The following is a 22251-nucleotide window of genomic DNA, read 5'->3' as shown; positions in this document are numbered from 1 at the left end:
AAAGAAATTCTTCTCTGCCGTTGAGCATGTGTTCTTTGGCATATCTAGGACAGGAAGGATAAGCACAAGTGATTCCCTATGGAGATGCTACAATTATCTAATTTTGCAAACACGTAGCTGGAGTCCAGGTAGCAATGGTTTTCTCATTTCCAGCATGAAACTCTTTTTTTCAAATATCTCAATTCACAGTTCTTCCCCCAGTTTTTGCCACAGACTTCAGTTCATGTTAATCCATGCAGTTTTCTAGATTTTAGTTTCTCAAAAGTCCTCTTATGTTTTAGTTGCAATTCAGTACCAGATTGTGTATTCAACAGTCCTGGATTATCTCTAGCAAAATGAGCTTTCAAATACAGTAAAGTGAACAAATTTCTTGATGTATCTATACTCAGGTCTAACCAGGATTCAAATGTGAATGTGCTATACCATGGACTTCGAATAAATTCACACAAGTTTCATAAGATTTAAGTTTCATGATCAGAGAATATCTCTTGGTGCTCATGATTATTTATTTAATGAACATATGACATTTATTCCTTTTTTAAGATTTATTTATTTTTCTTGGAAAGGCAGACATACAGAGAGGAGGAGAGAAGGGAGGAAGATCTTCTGTCTGATGATTCACTGCCCAAGTGATCACAGCAGCCGGAGCATAGCCAATCTGAAACCAGGAGCCTCTTCCGGGTCTCCCACACTGGTGCAGAGTCCCAAGGCTTTGGGCCATCCTCCACCACCTTCCCAGGCCACAGGCAGGGAGCTGGATGGGAAGCAGGACCGCCAGAATAGAACCGGTGCCCATATGGGATCCCAGCACTTTCAAGGCAAGAACTTCAGCTGCTAGGCTATCACGCCAGGCCCCATATTTGTTCTTTCTTTGAGCTGAGCTGATAAGAAGCCAAGAGCCAGGAGCCAGGAGCCTTTTCTAGGTCTCGCACTTGGGTACAGGGACCCCAGGACTTGAGTCATCCTCATGCTTTCTAAGGCCATAAGCAGAGAGCTGGATTGTAAGTAGACCAGCTAGGACTAGAAACAAAGCCCAAATCAGATACCAGTGCAACAAAGGCGGAGGATTAGCCTGTTTGGCCACTGCATCAGCCCTGACATGTATTCTTTTAAAGATGATTGGTTACCTTCTTCTTAACTGGCTTATCTGGTTGCATTTAGTTAACTATGTTCACTGGTCAAAATAACTTGTGTGCCATTTTCATCAAGACTTGTCATATCACCTTTGTTTTCATTCATCAGATAGTTATGAATTCATCAATATTACTGATCTTCAACAATGTATTAAATAACTTTTAATAGTTTCTAAAATTTATTTTCACTTATTTAAAAGGCAAAAAAAGAGACAGGAATTCCCCATTCATTGCTTCACTCACTAACTTCCTGCCACAGAGAGGGCTAGGCCAGACCAAGTCCACGAACCAAGAACTCAAACTGGGTCTCTCACGTGGGAGGCAGGAATTCAGTCATTTGAGCAGTCACCTGCTGCCTCCAGAGTGTGCATTAATAGTGAGCTTGAATCCGAAGCAAAGCTGCAATTCGTATTCAGGTCACTCCGATACGAGATACATGAGTGTTCTATGCAGTATCTTAACTGCTGTGCCAAATGTGTACTTGTAATATTTTTAACTTAGACATTGGAACTGTTTTCCTACTATATATTCCTTTGCGAAAGTCCCTTTAAGAGAGGGTTTTTTATCCCAGGTCCACAGTACAGAATGACCCCTCATTCTCAATACAGTCTACTTTCATCACTTTTTTTAGGTTCACCTTGTGTGTTTGTTTCATTCAATAACACATTGTATCTGTGAGAATGTGTTGATGCTGTACAAATAGAAAGCTGAAATCAGAGTGTGCTCAAATACTTTTGTGCTCATCTTCATGCCTACTACAATTGTCCCTTTATTTGACGCTATTAACAGCTCTCACTTTTGTTTGCATTTCATCATTTACACAAGTGTATGTAAGGTAATTTTTCTGTAGCAACACAAAGTTGAATGAAACATTTGAGCATTTCTTCATTGTGATGTTTTACTAAAACACTTCTGTATCTTCTACATTGTTTGTTATTGCTATACTTTCTGTTTGCTTTAGAGTAACATTTTATGGCTTTGTTAATGTGAATTAATGTAAATTTCTCCCCCTGTGTGTATACATACATCTTGGGATATAAATGAGGTTGAAATGTCTGGACCCTACAATGAGTCAGTTTTGAAATTCACATGATAAGTGACAAATTTATTTCCAATATGATTATACTAGTAGTTACTTTCACTAATACTATCTAAGAAATCCTGTTGGTTTGTTCTGTTTTCTCAGAAAATCTGATGCCAAGACTTTTGCTTCAAGAGGAATTTCGAAGTGGACTAAATGGAAGCAGCAAACCAGTCTGTGGTGTCTGAATTCATTATTCTTGGCTTATGTGAATCCTGGGAGCTCCAGGCCTTCCTCCTTTTAATATTTTCTTCACTTTATCTGACCACAATTTTAGGAAATATCTTCATTGTGATCGTAATCATTATTGACCTTCGTCTCCATTCTCCAATGTACTTTCTGTTAGCCAATCTCTCACTCATTGACTTCTGTCTCTCCTCAGTCACTACTCCAAAAATGATCACAGACTTTCTCAAGGAAAACAAGACGATCTCCTTTGGAGGGTGCATGTGTCAGATTTTCTTTGGACACTTCTTTGGAGGGGGTGAGATGGTACTGCTCGTGTCAATGGCATATGATCGTTACATAGCTATTTGCAAGCCTCTCCATTACACCAGTGTCATGAACAGACACATGTGCATTGGGTTAGTAATTACATCATGGGTTATTGGCTTTGTTCATTCAATAAGCCAACTACTTATTGTTGTAAAGCTTCCCTTCTGTGGACCAAAGGAATTGGATAGCTTTTTCTGTGATATCCCATTAGTGATCAAGCTAGCCTGCATGGACACCTATATTCTAGAAATGCTGATAAATGCAGACAGTGGGGTACTGGCAACCATATGCTTCATTCTGCTTCTGATCTCTTACTCTCATATTCTTCTTACTGTCACTCTTCAGTCAAAGGATGGGGCATCCAAGGCTCTCTCCACCTGTACTGCCCACATCACTGTGGTGGTATTATTCTTTGGACCCTGTATCTTCATTTATCTGTGGCCAGTCAACATCACATGGGTGGACAAGTTCCTTGCTGTATTCTATGCAGTTATAACACCTCTTCTAAATCCAGCCATTTACACTCTAAGAAACAAAGAAATTAAAAATGCCATGAAGAGAATACAGTGTTGGCATATTAATTTCAGCATGTAGTTCGGGGTCTCAAATTACCAAAATGATAATTTAGCCACACTGACCTGTTACTCAGGACTGGGAAGCATTTTCCTGTCCAAAAAGGGAAATCATGTGTTCCTTCAGATGAAAAGTCTTTAACACTTCTATTCAGTTCTGTAAGTTTACTGATCAATAAGTGAAAACTGAGTTACTTTCTCTATGACTATGATCGTAGAGGATGATTTGAAATTAATGACACAATGAAGACGCCTGTTACTACCTGTTCTGCTGCTTTAACATCCACCACCATATTTTGATACTTCTGTTATGTTGAACATTTCTTTAATCACATCATGTCACATGAACCTTGTCCAATTTTTTACAATAAACCGATGGATTACACATTCCTATCTCACATTCCTTCCTGTTTTATGTAGTTAACCAGAATGCTAATTTCTCTAGAAAGATAACTGATAAGGCAATCATTAAGCATTCCCAATCATACTCAGAGTAAAAGTGAATGTTAACCAAAATCACAATCCCCTCCACCTCACGCATTTTTGTTGCTTTGAAAATGCTCTAATTGTGATTCCCATTTATTGTACTTCCTTAGTGATCGTTGGTTTACTTAATTTCTCTAACTCTCCTCCTTCTTCCACTGAGCTTGAAATCCTTTTCCTTCCCTTATTTTCAGCTTTCAGGCAACAGATAAGCTTAGTTATAAATATTGTGCATTTAAACTGAATGAAAGTATCATACTCATATTTCATAATGCTTAAAAACCTATGTATATTGCCTCTAAATCAGTCAATTGAAATTCAGGTGATCTTATATCTGAAGCCATACTTTCAGTCTACAAAAGATATACTTATTCATGAACTTTCTTCAAACATTTCCTAAGAAAATAAATAAGCAGCAAAATGATTTCTTCAATACAGTTAATGTTATAATACAATGCAAACTCATAAATAATCATCTATTATGAATATTTCAAATGGGTAATTTAATATTTGAATTAAGAAATGCTTACTATTTATTAAGAAACAATAAAAATATTCTCCAAAGAAAAATAAATAATCATAAAAAGTAACTTCGTATGCACTATATAAATGCTACATTCCAAGGTAATAAGTATTATAAAAACTAATTTATTTATGATAAAATCATTCAGTGGATAGTAAGAGAGATAATGGAACACTTGTTAACTGTCCTGTAACAACATTATTGTAATTGAGCTTTGTAAACTTTCCAAAGATATATTTGGTCTACTGCAATGTAAGCCATAAAAAAATGTGTTTTCGGGCCCGGTGGCGTAGCCTAGCAGCTAAAGTCCTCGCCTTGAAAGCCCCGGGATCCCATATGGGCGCCGGTTCTAATCCCGGTAGCTCCACTTCCCATCCAGCTCCCTGCTTGTGGCCTGAGAAAGCAGTTGAGGACGGCCCAAGGCTTTGGGACCCTGCACCCGCGTGGGAGACCCGGAAGAGGTTCCTGGTTCCCGGCTTCGGATCGGCGCACACCGGCCGTTGCGGCTCACTTGGGGAGTGAAACAACGGATGGAAGATCTTCCTCTCTGTCTCTCCTCCTCTCTGTATATCCGACTTTCCAATAACAATAAAATCTTAAAAAAAAAATGTGTTTTCTGTGTTTGAAAATCTCAAGGTACATAAGAATTGTCCAAAACAAGAAATTAGATGTCATAAAATATATTATCATTCAATTTCAATCAAACTCTTTGAGTATGTTTCAGGCAATACCCAAATTTTGCATAATGATTTCAGTGTTTGTGTTACCTAAGGAGTCTAAAGAACACACCAAAAAACTTGAGCTCTTTTGAAATATTCAAGAGATCTTCCTTAAACTCAGGACTTGATTACTCAGTCTCTTCATTGCCGTCTTCATATCTTTATTCCTCAAGGCATAAATGGTAGGATTCAGGATAGGTGTAATGATAAAGTCCAATATGGCAAGAAACTTATCCACCGACACTGTAGGAAATGGCCACACGTAAACAAAAATGCATGGCCCAAAGAACAAAACCACCACAATGATGTGAGCTGAAAGAGTTGAGAGGGCCTTGGACAAACCACCTGAGGAGCGTTTCCACACAGTAGCAAGAATGAAGACATAGGAGATAATCAGTAAGAAGAAGGTGCCAGTGGAAATGAACCCACTATTGGCAGTCACAATGAACTCCATTCTGTTCGTGTCTGCACAGGCAAGTTTGATGAACCAGGGAAGATCACAGTAAAAACTATCAATCTCATTGGGACCACAAAATGGCAAATGGACAACAAAAGCTAACTGGGCCACTGAGTGAAGGAGACCAATAACCCAAGCTCCAGACAGAAGCATAGTGCACATCCGTGGGTTCATGATGCTCAGGTAGTGGAGGGGTTTGCATATGGCCACATATCTGTCCAGGGCCATGGCTATGAGTAGCACCATCTCAGACCCACCCAGAACGTGCAGGGCAAATATCTGTGTGACACATCCCTGGAATGAAATGGTATTGTTCCCAAAGTAAAGGTCAGAAAGCATCTTAGGGACTGTAACAGTAGATAGGCACATATCAATGAATGAAAGATTTCCCAAAAGGAAGTACATGGGGGAATGTAAATGAGGATCAAGAATCACTGTAAACACAACCAAGAGATTCCCCAGAACAATTATGACATAAAACAATGCAGAGAAAGCCAGAAGGAAGTGCTGCAATGGTCTGTAGGTAGAAAGCCCCAGGAACACAAATTCAAATACTGCTGAGTAATTGGCTGTATTCATTTGGCTTTGATTGTATTACCTGAAAGAAACAAAGGCAAGAAATTATAAAGCAATGCACCAGTTATTTAAGAAGGCATATGTAATTGGGTTTCAACTTTTATTATTAAATAAAACTTTTATTCACATTTACAATAGTCAAGATCCTTGATTCTGGCTTTGACCTGACCCAGGCCTGGCCACCTGGCCACCACAGGGGCCATCTGAGAGAAGAAATCTGTCTCTCTGCATCTCTTCTCTCAAACTTTGATTTACAGATAAATAACTAAATTTCTGTTAGAAAAAAATGGCATTTAATAAAACATGAATTCTTCAAAATACTGAAAGGGCAAAGGCAAGGTATACAGCATCCAAAATGAGTAACATATGATATTTGTCACTGAGCATAATGGTCTCTTGTTGGGATCATTTTGTTGCAAATGGTAGAATTTCATTCTTTCTAATGGTTGTGTAGTTTTCCACAAATTGGATGAACCACAATTTCTTTATGTGTTCCTCTTTTGAAGGATGTCTGGGTTGCTTCCATGTCTTCACAATTGTGGATTGTGCTGTGATAAATACAAGACTGCAGGTCACTTTCTCATACGCGGATTTCACTTCAGTTGTATATATTCCCAGGAGTGGGAAAGCTGGATCATACAGTAGATCAATTGTCTTAGCACTCTCCATAATGACTTGCATAGTTACTGTACTGCACTATACTCCTACCACCAGTGTATTAGGGTTCCATTTTCCCCACATCCATGCTAGCATAAATATATATGTAAAGATGTGTATAAATATATATTTACAGATGAACCGTATAAAAGAAAGTAGCAAATCAAGAAATGAAGATATAAAAGGAGGACTCCCAATAAAACTGTTAAATATGATATTAGATTTTCCATCATTACCAATGCCAATACCTACAATGCCATGATACATTTAAATAGCAGAATGTTGGACTTCAGACTGTTACAGAAGAGCTATACTATTGTAATAATACAGAGGGAAATAGTTGGGGATTTAAAGGGGAGGAAGGAAAAGGCAGTGGAGGGATAAATCCCTATACCTACAAAACGGTATCATGGAAAACAATGATAACAACAATAAACTAAGATAAAAGATAAAATAAAATAAAGCTCTACAAACCCAGGTATTAAGGTGAAACAAAGTAGAATAGGAAATGAACAAGTCTTCTTCCAACTATTACTATGGCAAAATTCTCAGCAAGGGACTCATCAGGAGATGCAACCTTTACATTTTTAATAGCATCTTTTCTAGAGCTATATAAACTTCTTGACTAAGAACAAAGCTTATTTTCAAAAATATAGAGAGGAAATGACAGAATTAGAAGCAAGAGTAACAGACGTAGCTGAGAACCCAGCAAGTTTAAGATTCATCCAAAAACTATGAATCAACAATTGCCCTTTGAGGTACATGCATACTTAATTAACTTTTAAACAATTGATGGAAGACATGTCAACAACATATACAGAATAACATACAACAGACAGAGCTAACACCTGTTGAAACACACTGTGCCAAGGAGGCTGCCTCTGGGTTCACTGTCTAATTCACATTTTCAGGAAGTTGGGATGCACTGTCAGGGCAGTAGGCTTCCATGCATTGAGGCTGATACACTCTCCAGACTGCCCTTGCTCCACATAAGTTCTTTTCTACTTTTCTGCTGGCTAATAAATTTTTCCTAAATATTAATGTTCTCTTCCTCCTTAAAAACTGCACTCCTTCGGAAGATCTTCCTCTCTGTCTCTCCTCCTCTGTGTATGTCTGGCTGTAATAAAATGAATAAATCTTTAAAAAAAAGTGCACTCCTTTATACTTCAGATTCATCCAAAATAACACAATTTCCTTTTTCCCCTTCACCCTTGATCAGAAATTTCAAGCCTTTCAGAAATGTCAAGCCTCGCATCCTATGATAACTTTACAGTTATTTTTAATAAAGATTAGAAAATAATTTAAAATGTAACATAATGCTTTTCCACTCCATATTCCCTTTAACACTGCTAAAAGTCAATTAGTAACCTAATAATCAGTTTGTATGACACTTGACCAATTGAGTCAGTCACACAGAAAATATTTTCAAATGTCTTCTTTAAAACTACTCTCCTTCAAAAGCTTGGGAATAATTATAGGATTGTTTTAGGAACTTTTCTCTGACAATTTTATTTGTATATTTTCAGATGCAATAATTTTTTAGTGTATTCCCATCCCTAAAATGTCTATGATACTGATAGATAGATAGATCGATAGATAGATAGATAGATAGATAGATAGACCCCCTTGAAACAATGTAACATGTATGGAAAAATGTATCAATGACTTAAACATCTTTCTGAAGTAAATATATCAGTCCAAGAATTTTTATATTATGCTTGCGTATTGAATGTATGTTTTGAATTACTTAGTCTTTTCTTTTTGGTAAAAAAAGAGTCTCAAGAATCTTCATGTAGGAATAGATGTCAGTGTGTGACCCATGTGGCACTAATGAGAGTACAATAAAAATGAGAACATCATTACTTATGAGAAGTAGCAATAACAGTGATAAAAAAGTACATTAACAACCTCCGGTGATTTACTTAATCTTACCCAACAATATTCTACATGCCACTATAAAATCTCTGTAAAACATAAGCATTTCTCCAATTATTTTACATCCACTGATCTGTGAACTTCGAATGACTATCTTTAAAGAACCAAGTAACATCTGCACCAGAGCATAGATAATGCAAAATGTCTATTCTCTCAAATAAACCCCATACCATAACACATCTTTAGTTTCAGGGTACTAGTGCTGAACACAAAAGGGCTGGTAGAACATTACCTTACTTCACTTCCTTTTCACTCTTGTACCTGCTTGTCCACCAAGTATAAATCATGGTTTAGCCCCAGCATTACACTTAGATTTTTCTGTGGCTCAAAGGAAAATATAATATAAATCCTACAGTAGAAACTGTCTTTGAAATCCTCTGAATAAATATGAGGAAGCAATATATTCACCAACATAAAGGAATGGGAAATGGAAAGGAAAAAGATAGTTCTAAACCCAGTGATTTTCCAAAAACCTTCAATGCACAACCCAGAACAGTGCATTTAGTAGTCAACTGTGCAAGGCTCTAGTCTCCCCAGGAAGATGCTAAGACTTAGCCACAACAATATGCTCTAGAACCACGAAGCACTCCAGATCCATAAACCAATCAATCATGTTTCCTGGGAAACATAAATTTTACTTTCCCTTGTTCAATGCTAGTAGTTAGGGGCATATTCACTAAATGGTTCTTGAATCGGGAAACAGAAAGTCCTTACACACACAGCATTTCAATATATGGACTAGCAACTTCAATTTCATCTCTGCACTTACCTGATCCAAAAACCACAAGAAAAAGAGATGCTGAGGAAGTGTGTCAGCATATGAATATATACTTCTTAGCAGCCTTTCCTTTGGTACTTGGTGGCCGTTACTAGTAAAGAATCAGAGTAAGTTAGACCTTCCATGGCCCTGACACCAGCCTGTACTGACCACATGTTGCATGGTGCCCTACTTGCCTCAGTCCAGTCATCTCGGGAATTCTGCCTTGGAATCCCCATGGCCTTGAGAGAGAAAGAACTTTAGAAGCTTGCTACACAGTAAGGTAACTGAAAGAAAAAAGGAAAAAACATCCACAGCACAATGTGCACTGAGATGAAACTTCAAGGATGGACAAAACTGCTGGGCAGTGGAATGTCTATAGTTATTTAGGTTGAAAGCTAATATCAGTGAAAAGTTGGAAGTTGTTAACATGTTAAATAAACCTACATTGTATCATTAATATGGCACATTAATAGAAGGTTCTTAGATTTAAGGTTAAAACAGTATTACTGTTGGGTTCTCAACCTAGTGCGAGACAAACTAAATTCCTGGAGTGCTACCAGAAAATAAACCTAAGCAAATACAAAATCCAGTCTCAGGTGCCATGCCAGGCAGACCAAGTACTGTTCAGCATTGCCAACACCCCATAGGGTTGCTGGCATGTATCCTGGCTGTTCTGCTTGCTGATTTCACTCCCTACTAGAGCATCTTAGTAGACAGTGGTGGATGGCCCAATTGCTTGGGCCCCTACGCCCACATGGGAGACCCAAGGGAAGCTCCTAGCTCGTGGCCTTGGACCAGCTCTGCTGTGGTGGTTGTGGCCATTTCAGGAGTGCACCAGCAAATGGAAGATCTCTCTCTTTCCTTCTCTTTGTTATCCTACCTACCAAATTAAAATAAAAATAAATCTGTAAAAAATCCAATCTCACAATCCTAATCATAGCAACTCAGGGATATAATCATAAGCCCCTTTAAACACATAGCATTATCTGAAATAAGGATGGCAATTTGATTATTCTTAACGAGGTTGCTATTATTTCTTGTCTGATCACTAAATATTTTGTCAAATCCTTCATAAACACTAATCTGTCAAATTTAAAGTGGTTGATAAATGTTGGGGGTTACTTTTTCGAAATCTAGAAGACAGAGAAGATACAAAAATGAATGTGATTTTAAAAGCTGGGTTATCAAAAGTGAGCAAACAAATGCATATTTAATAACAATATTCAGTCTTTTAAGATAATTAAAATCTGCCTTAAAATTAAACACAGATTGATAAACATAAAAATATGATGAATAGAAAGATAACATTTAGATGTATCACTTAAGAAGTAATGATGAGGGCCCGGCGGCGTGGCCTAGCGGCTAAAGTCCTCGCCTTGAACGTGCTGGGATCCCATATGGTCACCGGTTCTAATCCCGGCAGCTCCACTTTCCATCCAGATCCCTGCTTGTGCCCTAGGAAAGCAGTCGAGGACGGCCCAGAACCTTGGAACCCTGCACCCGCGTGGGAGACCTGGAAGAGGTTCCTGGTTCCTGGCTTTGGATCGGCGCGCATCAGCCTGTTGCGGCTCACTTGGGGAGTGAATCATCAGACGGAGGTTCTTCCTCTCTGTCTCTCCTCCTCTCTGTATATCTGACTTTGTAATAAAAATAAATAACTCTTTAAAAAAATATGAAATATTCTAGAAAATGGATAGGTTAGGGCCCGGCGGCGTGGCCTAGCGGCTAAAGTCCTCACCTTGAACGTGCTGGGATCCCATATGGGCACCAGTTCTAATCCCGGCAGCTCCACTTCCCATCCAGCTCCCTGCTTGTGGCCTGGGAAAGCAGTCGAGGACGGCCCAATGCTTTGTGACCCTGCACCTGCGTGGGACACCCGGAGGAGCTTCCTGGTTCAAGGCTTCGGATCGGCGCAGCACCAGCCGTTGCGGCTCACTTGGGGATGGAAGATCTTCCTCTCTGTCTCTCCTCCTCTCTGTATATCTGACTTTGTAATAAAAATAAATAACTCTTTTAAAAAATAAGAAAATGGATAGGTTAGCTACCTATATTAATTATAATTATCAAACATTATATTGATAGTTCATAGCATTACTATATGCTTTTATGCATTGAACAGTGCAAATTTACAAATAATGATTAAATATTGCCATCTTTTTTAAAAAGAAAAGATATTATTGCAAAAATTAAAGGAAACAGGAATTAGTACATGATATTAGGTTAAGCCTCTGCCAGAGGTGCTGACAATCCATATGGGGCCCAGTTCCAGTCCTGTCTGCCCTACGATTTCTTTGTATTTACTTGAAAGGCAGGTATACAAAGAGAAGGAAAGTCAGAGAAAGATATTCCGATGTTGGTTCACCTGCTGTGGAAGAGCTACCCTGACCCAGTCTAAGGACCCCAGAACTCATAAACTTTCATCAGACTGAGAGTGTTAGCAGGAAGCCAACTTTCTGCTTGTACTGTGGCTCCTCATGGGCCAAACATAGCTGAGGATGAGTGGTGCCTCCCCGTGCCTCCTTCCTCATTAATTACTTGTAGCCAAGCACCGCCCCTTCCTCAGTTAATTGGTTTGATTGTTAGAATTCATTCCTGAAAAACATGTTTACTCCTTTGCTGCTGTAGTGATTGGTACTTTACTTCCTTGTTTGCTATCCTTAGCAGGGCTTTCCATGGCTACCTAGGTAACCTGCCTATTCCCACACACACACACACTGTTGAGTTCAATAAACTGCATTGCTTCACTCGCCTTTCATCCCGTGTCCGGATATTTCTTGGCTCTGTCATCACGCCTCAGGTCCCAGTCTCCTCAGAGGGATCATCCACAACCTGCCAAATGGCCAGAACAGCAACAGCAAAGCTGATCCAAAGCTAAGAGCCAGAAACTTCTTCCAGGTCTCCCGCATGGGTACAGGGGCCCCAAAATGAGAGTCATTCTCTGCTGTTTTCCCAGGCCATAAGTAAGGAGCTGGATGTGAAGTAGAGCAGACAGGACACAAACCAGTACCCATATGGGATGCCGGCACGTGTAGATGGAAGGTTAGCCTGATAAACCACCGTCTTGGTCTGGCTGCTCCACTTTCAACTCAACTCCTTGGTAAGATGCGTGGAAAAGTATCAAAGCATGGCTAAGGTCCTTGATCTCCTAACACCCACATGGGAAATCCAGAGGAAGCTCCTGGCTCCTGGTTTCTGCTCCAGAAAGCTCTGAGAGGATGGCTTCTCGTGTTCTTCTGAGGCACAGGAGACAAGAAGTGCAAGCAGGCCATTGGTTCATACACACAGTTAAAAATATCATGGGAAGCACAATACTGATTACTCAAGACCGGGAAGGGTGAGGGAGAGGGAGAACAGAGGCAGGCTGGCTGACTTACAGAAAGCAAACCCTAGTTAAGTGGTAGGAATCATGTTGAGTGCACTGCAGCACAATAGCGTGACTATAATTTATAGTAACATATAGTTTATGACTGACTGGAAGGACAGAACTCAATGCTGCACACATGGGAAGGTGGTAGGGAAATAGAGCAGGTGGGTGCCCTGATTGATCACTACAGATTGTATATGCTTTCATGTGGTAAATGTCACATTATACTCCAGATGTATGTATCGTTATTACATGTGCATTAAACATTTTAAGTAATAATAAAAATATTAAAAGTAAAGAACAAACAAGGAGTGCAGTAACAACATACTAGTAACTAAGCTGGCTGTCACTTGTCCACAACCCAAGTCATCTAACTTTCGCTAGCACTAAAATTGACACTGTGGTTCAATTTTAGAAGATGATAGATGCAGAGAAAATAGAAGCCTATGTCATCCTAACAAACAGAAAACTCTGAAACTTCATTTTGTTCCATTTTTATAATTATTTTCTTCTGTATTTTACTAGACTACATCCACTCCTGGTTTGAGAAGTGTCCTTTGGCATGTGAAGTCTCAATCCAACAGCAGGAAACTAAGGAATCTCCCAAGAGGTAATGATGGTAAGGTTCCAGATTTGGGGATCTCTCTAAAACACACTGCTGCATGTATTCCCAGTCCAGGCTGCACTCTAAAGGATGCCACCCTGAAGACAACATCTCTACCAGCAACCAGGTTTTCATCACAAAAGCAAGTAGACTTCATCTCACAGTTACCACAGAATCAGAACCAAGCCCTGTCACCAGAAGGAGCCAGTCCCACAGCTGACTTCTGCAGGGTGAGTTTACCACAAACAGCCTGGGTTCAGTAATTTCAGTTGTTTTTCCAACCACTTCCTTAAGTTTTCTTTTTCTGCAGCATTTTTCCATACCCACCTGGTGTATGTACTCTGACTATATTATCTCATTGATCTGGCCACAAGAAAGATCACCACTTTTCTCTCCCTATTAATTCTTGAGATTTCTGGGCTCCTAATAACAGAGTTTTGCACAGTAACAAGCAGCAGCATCCTACAATCTTACAAATTCACAATTGCCCAGATTTGGGAAGGAATGATTTTTTTACAGACAATTCAATTTGCCATAATATTTCCTAATCCCTTTCACAATTTTCCTTGTTTCCAGCATTTAATAAAAGTAGCAAATGTGGGAAAACTCAATCATTACAATTAGTAGGGTGAAGTATACTCAACTATGGATTCAAAAAAACATTGAAATGACTTTAAGATAAATTTATACTTTTTCTATCATTTTTGGTTACTGAAATGTGTTCATGTCTGGATTCTCTAGATTCCAAATTAATGTATCTTACTTAGAATAGAATAAAATATCTCATTTCAGAAACCTGTTCTCCTCTGTTAGTTTCCTTAAAATCAAAATCTTACCATAGCCACCTATTCTAAAAACTTTTATACTGAACACTTTGGAGTCAAATATCAATTTACTCACAACTTCTGCTGTATGCCAACTGTGTGACCTCAGAAAAATAAAGACTTAAATATGCACAATTAAAGTAAATGTTATGATTATTCAAACACAAATCTAGAGTACTTAAAAGAGAACTGGTATATAATATCTGTGTTTTTAACTTCTAGTTTCTAACCCCCTCAGCCAAAAAGAAGATAAAGCAAAAACAGATTAAAAACAAAGTAGGAAGTAAAAAAGCAAAAAAAGTAGAGAGGAAGGAAAAGGATAAGAGGGAAGGAAGGAAGGAAAAAAAACCCAGCTTAGAAATAGCAATATAATGCTCACAATCTGGGATTAGGTTTTGCAGTTCTAAAATTCAAAGAATATTTCCACATTTGAATAAAAAAAAATCTTCTGTTGTCAAGAGTTGGGAATGGGGAAAAAGCAAAACAAATGAAACAGATCATGATAATCCAGATCAAATCCTGCAAGGATCTCAAGAAAAGTGAATATTGATAATTGATCATTGAGGAAATTATACAAAATACAATGTGATTGCTATAAAGAAGACATAGTGGAAACCATATGTTTTATATTTATTTACTGAATGAGTATGATATAAGAGTGCCAGTGAGGTTTGGGTAGAAAAAGAAGTGACTGCAAGGAGTGACAATAAGAATCTGACTTAAAAAGAAAAAGTTATTTTGAATGATAAAAACAAAAAGTTGAAATATGTTTGGAAAATTCCAAGGTCCCTCACAAGATCTAATGTCATTGGAACAACAGCCAGGAGCCCTGAGCAGTCCTCAGCAATGGAAGAACAGTAAACTTCCTACCGGACTCGGGAGAGGAGCTTTCTCTGGTCCTTACTTAGTTCCAAATTTGGCTCCCCACTCTCTCTTGCAATGACCATCAGTGTCACTCCAGAGCCCCCAAAATTAGATCAGTTAGACAGAGACCAATAAGGAAAGCTAAGAACAAAATAAAACTCAGCTTGGACTCTGATATACCTCATTAGGTAGGACACAAATATCAGTTACTCCTCACTAACTAAGTGAAGATTTCGCTGCACACTCCTACTGAAACTGTTCTGCTCCTCAATCATTAACATATGGCTTGTTATAGTTATAAGTCTGTTTGGACTATCCTAAAATTCACGAAGTTCAGTAAAAATCACGCTTGAATACTATAAGCTGCTAAATATAAAAATGAAAAGAGACACGAGACAGCTGAATAGTACCCTATAGCCATTTTAAAGTTTATAGCAGCCGGTTGTGTATAAACTAAGATTCAGATGTAAATAAAGTAGTTACAGGATGTGGTTAAGAACTTGCATTTTCTAACACATTGGTCACTCAATACCATGTCAATTAACTTCATGATGTTGTAAATTTCCATGTTTCTTCCTGTTGTTGAAGTTGTGTAGTGGTTTTTCATCGGAGGGGATGATAATCTGCTGGCTCTACTTTCAGACCAAGGATGATCTCCCAATGAAACTGTTGAATTTATCTGTACAATAAGATGGTGGACCCTCTGCATCGTCCTTGCCCACAATGAAGGAATCATGACTAGTTATGAACTGTACTAATGTAACAATACGGATGAATTCCATATGGGGGAGGGTTTGAGGAGTGGTTGGGGGCATCTAGGAGCCTATGAAACTGTGTCATAAAATGAAACAATGAAAAACATTCCAAGGTGCACATACAGGATTCTGTGGTACTTAGGGTACATAAATTTCACTGCCTTTACTGTGGATATAAGCTCTAGTTCTGACACTTTATCCCTCCACAGGGTCTTCTATGTAGAATAAGCACATACCAAATGTGATTTGTCGTTAAAAATAATACACTTTACATCTGATACCTTTATATTGTCCCAATTTTAAAATAATCATCCTCTTAATAACTTAAAACTGTACTATTTTTTATTGCCCAATTTGACTTTAAACTCTACACTATTCAATCCAATACCAGCAGGAAAGAGTGGGGAGGGAACATACTGTGATTCCTCCACTGACTCATTTTTCTTGGTTTCTATCTGCAGGTGCTTTGAAGCAAACCAACTCCTATGTACGAGCCCATGGATGGCCTAAATCACTCTGTGGTTTCTGAGTTTGTCTTGCTGGGACTTTCCAGCTCCTGGGAAACTAAGGTTTTCCTCACATTGACATTCTCCTTGCTCTATGTAGGAATCATCCTGGGAAACCTCTTCATTGTCTTCTTGGTCATTGCTGACTCCCACTTGCGTTCTCCTATGTACTTCCTGCTGGCCAACCTGTCGTTTAATGATATTGGAGTTTCCTCTACCACAGTTCCCAAGATGATCTCAGACCTTTTAAGAGAATACAAAGTCATCTCCTTTCAAAGTTGCATGGCTCAAATATGCTTCATCCATATCATGGGAGGAGTGGAAATGGTGCTACTCATAGCCATGGCATTTGACAGGTACATCGCAATCTGCAAGCCTCTTCACTACTTGAGCATCATGAGCCCTAAAAGATGCATCTTGTTCATGGGCCTTGGCTGGGTAACTGGAGTGATCCATGCTATGTCTCAGTTTGCTTTCATTATCGACTTGCCTTTCTGTGGCCCTAATGAAATAGACAGCTTTTACTGTGACTTTCCTAGGATAATAAAACTTGCCTGCACAGATGCAGCCAAGTTTGGGGTTGTTGTTGCTGCCAACAGTGGTTTCATGAGCATGGGCACCTTCTTCCTGCTAATCCTTTCCTACATCTTCATTTTGGTCACTGTCTGGAAGCGTTCTTCTGGAGACTTATCCAAGGCACTAGCCACCTTATCAGCTCACATCACAGTGGTTGTACTTTTTTTTACTCCATGTATATTTCTCTACATATGGCCATTTCCCACATCATCAATTGACAAATATCTATTCATCGCTGACTTTGCTATCACCCCTGCCTTAAATCCTGTCATTTACACATTAAGAAACAAAGAAATAAGAATAGCAATCAAACGATTGAGAAAAATGAGACCATTGGCGAGAATTTCCTGAGTGGATTTGTGTTTGGAGTTCTAAAACTGTACAAGCACCTGCCTGATGGACATCTCCATGGGGACACTGCCAGTTAGCAGGCCAACGGGAGATGGACTCTACCTCACTGAACATAATCATTTATTTTACATTCAGGTTGAACTGTTACTTACTGCTTTTATTTCTAGAGAAAAGTGAATTCACTGCTGAAATGAGTTGTTTTAACAGACAACAACCATATTTAAAGTTTTTCCTTATTTAACGTACAACTCATGACCTTAAAAGAAGACATGGTGAAAACTCTTATTTTCCATGACATCACAAAAAAGATTTTTTCAAAAGTTCAAAAAAACATTCATTATGAAAAAGCCATGTGTAGATTCAAAATTATTTTCACCAAAATAAAGTATTTCTTTATTCAATATTTCCATAAACTTTTTGAAGCCAGTCCATGAGCTGCAAACTTGTCTCATGAGTATTAGAATTAATCACATCATATTTTTGATGAGCATTTCTAGGACATGTTTGGAAGGGGTTCCTTCAAATTTGGAATGTACGTATTTAATTACAAACTGGTCTTTACATGTATCCATGGTAAGTAATAAGAAAGGATGCTGATGTTGATAAACACAATTGAAATGCAAGCCAAGTGCCTGGGACAACAGCCTGGCGGCTAAAGTACTCCCTAAAAGTGCCAGGATCACATATGGGCACCATTTCAAATCCCTGTGGCCCTGCTTCTCATCCAGTTCCCTGCTTGTGACCTGAGAGGGCAGTCGAGGATGGCCCAAAACCTTGGAACCCTGCACCCATGTGGGAGACCTGGAAGAAGCCCCTGGCTTCAGATCAGCTGTGCTCTGGTTGTTGCGACCACTTGGGAAATGAATAAACAGACAGAAGATCTTCCTCCCTGTCGCTCCTCTTCTCCGTATATCTGACTTTATAAAATTAATTAATTAAATAAAAATAAAAGCCCTCTAGGACACGTCATAACAATGGTTCTAAACTTTTCTCAGTGGAAGTGCAAAGCACTATCAGTATTTCTGCATTTCTGAAGTGTGCAAGAGTCCTTTTCTCTCCAGTGTCTCCCTCATCCAAAGTATTCTGCGTGTATGTTAGGAATCCAGAGAAAATCTGTCAGATAGATCCTCCAAAGTATACAATGAAGGACCAGTACCAATATATACCAATAAAATAAAAAAGGATATCTTCTAATATTTCTTTGTTAATTATGTAGGAAAATGAATTTCTTTGCTCTTTTATTCTTGATAATTTCACTTTATATTAACTGTTACACAAGCATAAACATGCTCTGTTTTCCTCAAGCTCCATGAAGCCAGCAGTCCCAAAGGTGTCCATTCAGTAATGGGACTGGGTCAGTAAGTCAGTGGGCAGCATGTGGGGTCATCTTCCATAGCTTTCTGTCATCTGTCACTAACCTAAGTCCCAACATTCCACTGTGACTGTCTGAAATTCACAAATTCATCTTCCAACATGATATTACAAAATAAAGTAAAATTTAACCCAGATTCCCCAATTAAACAATAAAAAGCTGGTGGACATTTTTAAAAACAACTTCACCTCCATCATTTGCGTCATTGCCTTTGATTCACTTTATGTCTCCGCATCCAAATTTAAGAAAAGGCACCCTGATTAATGATGCTATGACTGTAGGATCACTGAAACTGTGGGACCCACAGACTTGACCTGAACAAGCTCTAAGTCCCTCTTATGGGAAACTCAAAGCTCTAGAGTTACTCATGCCCAAAGTTACTCCCTGCAGATATAATTCCACACTCAACATAACACTCTGCAGTAATACTGTCTATTCAAAAAGTGTGGTGTTGTTCTCACCAGGTGCCAACTGCTTACAATTTGGAAACAGCTTTATCCATGAAGATAGACTTACAACAAAGCTACTAAGATATACCTTACATAATTTGTATCATACTCTTAACATCTCATTTTGCCTCCTTCACATTTAAGCCAGCTAGCACAGGAAATGATAAACAACTTCCACCATACCCATATTAGAATTTTTCCAGTTTGCCAGAACTAATGAGGATTTCTGTACATCTGATTACTGAGATTCTAGTAATGGTATGTCAGGCGCCATTTTGGACACTGTGACAATAGCTTTAGGACTGCAGGGATAACAGTGAACTGCGCATGTGCTGATCTCGCGAGAACTCACTGAGTTCAAGGAATTGCACTGGTCCCACAGGAAGATAATATCAACTGTGGCATCATACATGTCAAAATAGGTCCGTGTGGCACCCAGACCTAACGTCCAAAAGGCTCCAACAAGATCAGTGCCACCAATAACTTAACTATATAGGACACCTGGTGTCTCCCTAATCCTGGGACCTGCTCCAACCACAAGTGGGAGAAAAGTTGCAGAGACAACAGTGCAGCCTCAGCATGGTATCACAGGAGGTGGAGAGTGGTGAGCCAGGAGCTGGGGCTGTGGAGACCACGGTGGAAATTTAACATAAGAACCCAGACCTGGAACTTGCTGGAGGTTGTGGCACAAGTGGCTGCAAGCCAAAAGTTGTGTACCAACTGCAATAAGTAAAATCACATTGTAGACCTGTGGATGACACAGCTTAAAAACCTGCCCCAAGGAGAAAACTCTGCTAACCAGAGTGCAATGACCAAGAGCAAAACAAGAGACAAAGGCACAATGAATGTTACTGAAAACTCCCCTGCAAAGGAGCAAAACCCTATACCAATCTCAGAGTTCACTGAGGAAGACATCGAGAAAATGGGGGATACAGAATTCATAAAACTCATTTTAAAGCTTCTGATCAAAATGGAGAAACACATACAAGAGTTCAAAGAATTTAAGGAAGCAATAAAGCAAATCAAGGCTAATATCAGAAATGAAGAACCCAGTAGAGCAAATTAAAAGTACAGTGGAGAGTCTCCAAAATAGAATGAAGCAAGCAGAGGAAAGAATCTCAGAATTGGAAGGTATTTCCTCTCATCAGGGTGAAATAAACAAAAAGCTGGAGGCAGAGTTGGATCAGGCCAAAAAAAGTATTCAAGAATTGAAAGACACTATTAAGAGGCCAAATATAAGAGTTATGGGAGTCCCAGAAGGTACAGAAAGAGAAGCTGAGTTTGCAAATGTATTTAATGAAATAATAAAAGAAAATTTCCCTAATCTGGGTAAAGAATTGGGAAACAGGATCCAGGAGGGGCACAGAACTCCCAACAGGCTTGATCAAAAGCATTCTTCACCAAGACACATGTTCATCAAGCTCTCTTCAGTTAAACATAAGGAAAAGATCCTTAAATGTGCATGTCAAAAAAATCAAGTGACATATAAAGGAATACCAATTAAGCTCACAGGAGATCTCTCACAAGAAACTCTACAGGCCAGAAGAGAATGGAGTGACATATTCCAGATTCTAAAAGAAAAAAATTGTTGGCCTAGGATAACATATCCAGCAAAACTTTCTTTTGTTTTTGAAAATGAAATAAAATTCTTGCACAGTAAAGTTAAAATATTTGTCTCTTCCAAACCTGCCCTACAAATGATACTTCAAGATGCTCTCTTGACAGAGAAGAGGAATAGCACATACCAAAACCAAAAGCAAATGGGAAGAACATCCCAGTAAAATGACAACAGAAGACTAAACCAATGAACAACCCATTTCTAAAATGACAGGACCAAAGTACCATCCATACATGTTAACTCTGAATGTAAATGGCTTAAGCTAAATCAAACGTCATAGATTAGTAGACTAGATTAAACAACAAAACAACATCTATTTACTGTCTAGAAGAGACACACTTCACCAACAAAAATCAGCGGAAACTGATTTTTGCATGGATTTTGTTGCTTCCTGTTAGTTTCATCTCTTCAAAACACTTTCTTCTGATTAAATCATTCAATGACTCATAGATCATACAGCAGCATCATTTTCTTCAAGAAGGTTCTTGATTTTCATCTCTTCAGCTACACATTAGGCATTTTGTAGCATGTTATTTAACTTCCTGGAGTTGTTAATTTCTTTTTTCTCCATGATGTTGATTTTGTTTTGTGACATTTCATTTAAGGGGATGTATAGTAGCTGTGTAATGGAGACTATCATATCTAGTAACATGTAGTTTAACTTCATGGCATTACAAATTTCTATTTTTCTTTTTATTGTTGATTTTGTATTATGACTTTTCATTTAAGGGGATGTACAGTAGCTATGAAATGGAGACTAACATCCAGATGTGAGGATACAATGTAGTATGCATTTCTACTTTCAGACAAAGATGGACTTACAATGAAACTGTTTACTATATCTTGACAGTAGGATGCTGGACTCTGCCATTGACTATACCTACTAAGTCAGCATATACTTAAATAACAGAATTATGGGCTTATCACAACTGTTTATGAAGGGCTATACTATTGTAATAATATAGGAAAAATCAGTGGCAGGGGAGAAATCTTGGGGAGGGTGATGGTAAAATCTCAGAGACTATAAAACTATATCATAAAATAATAATAAAAAAGAGCAACAACAAAGAAAAAGTCATATATGCATATTTTGAAACTCAAACTATATGTAAACTAAATTGTGTCACGATACATATTGAGAATCATTTGGAATGTACTTTTAAGGTTTTTATTAAAAGATAAATATCTCCTTCAAAAAAGTGTAAGATCTAAAAAAATGAATAAAAATATTCAATGATCCAGCAATTTCATTATGAGTATGTACCCAAAGAAAGAAAACCAGTATTTTGAAGAGATACCTGAATTCCCATGTTTATTGCAGTCATGGTATGGAATCAAGCAAGGTGTTTCACTGATGGAATAAATAAATAAAAAGCACCTGATTACATGTGTGTCATTGAAGTAATACTTGGCTATAAAAAAGAATACAGTCCTGCCATTTGTAGCAACACGGATGGGCCTAGAAGACATTGTGCTAAGTGAAACAAGTACACACTAAAAAAAAACACCCACCTACTTTTCTATGAAAGCTTAAGAAGTTGTTCTCAGAAGCCAACATCATGGCATAGCAAACAAAG

At 38.5% G+C, this 22251-nt stretch overlaps 3 protein-coding genes across 3 annotated transcripts; 2 read left to right on the top strand and 1 right to left on the bottom strand.

Moving 5' to 3' along the window:
• Positions 1-391: 391 nt before the first annotated feature.
• LOC101523760 (olfactory receptor 4F15-like) lies at positions 392-6042 on the bottom strand. The gene is made up of 2 exons (XM_004584618.2): positions 5139-6042; positions 392-417 (listed from the first exon to the last, which is right to left on the bottom strand). Exons 1-2 carry the CDS (start codon positions 6040-6042, stop codon positions 392-394), a joined length of 930 nt encoding a protein of 309 aa, XP_004584675.2.
• LOC101517643 (olfactory receptor 4F4-like) lies at positions 2371-3303 on the top strand. The gene has a single exon (XM_012926806.3). It carries the CDS (start codon positions 2371-2373, stop codon positions 3301-3303), a length of 933 nt encoding a protein of 310 aa, XP_012782260.3.
• A 10257-nt stretch (positions 6043-16299) lies between the features above and the next one.
• LOC131480557 (olfactory receptor 4F21-like) lies at positions 16300-17235 on the top strand. The gene has a single exon (XM_058666130.1). The coding sequence runs from the start codon at positions 16300-16302 to the stop codon at positions 17233-17235; it is 936 nt and encodes a 311-aa protein (XP_058522113.1).
• The last annotated feature ends 5016 nt before the right edge of the window (positions 17236-22251 follow it).

This window comes from Ochotona princeps, chromosome 6 (assembly GCF_030435755.1).
Source record: "Ochotona princeps isolate mOchPri1 chromosome 6, mOchPri1.hap1, whole genome shotgun sequence".
Classification (NCBI taxonomy): domain Eukaryota; kingdom Metazoa; phylum Chordata; class Mammalia; order Lagomorpha; family Ochotonidae; genus Ochotona; species Ochotona princeps.
This window is presented reverse-complemented; position numbering and strand designations above follow the sequence as displayed.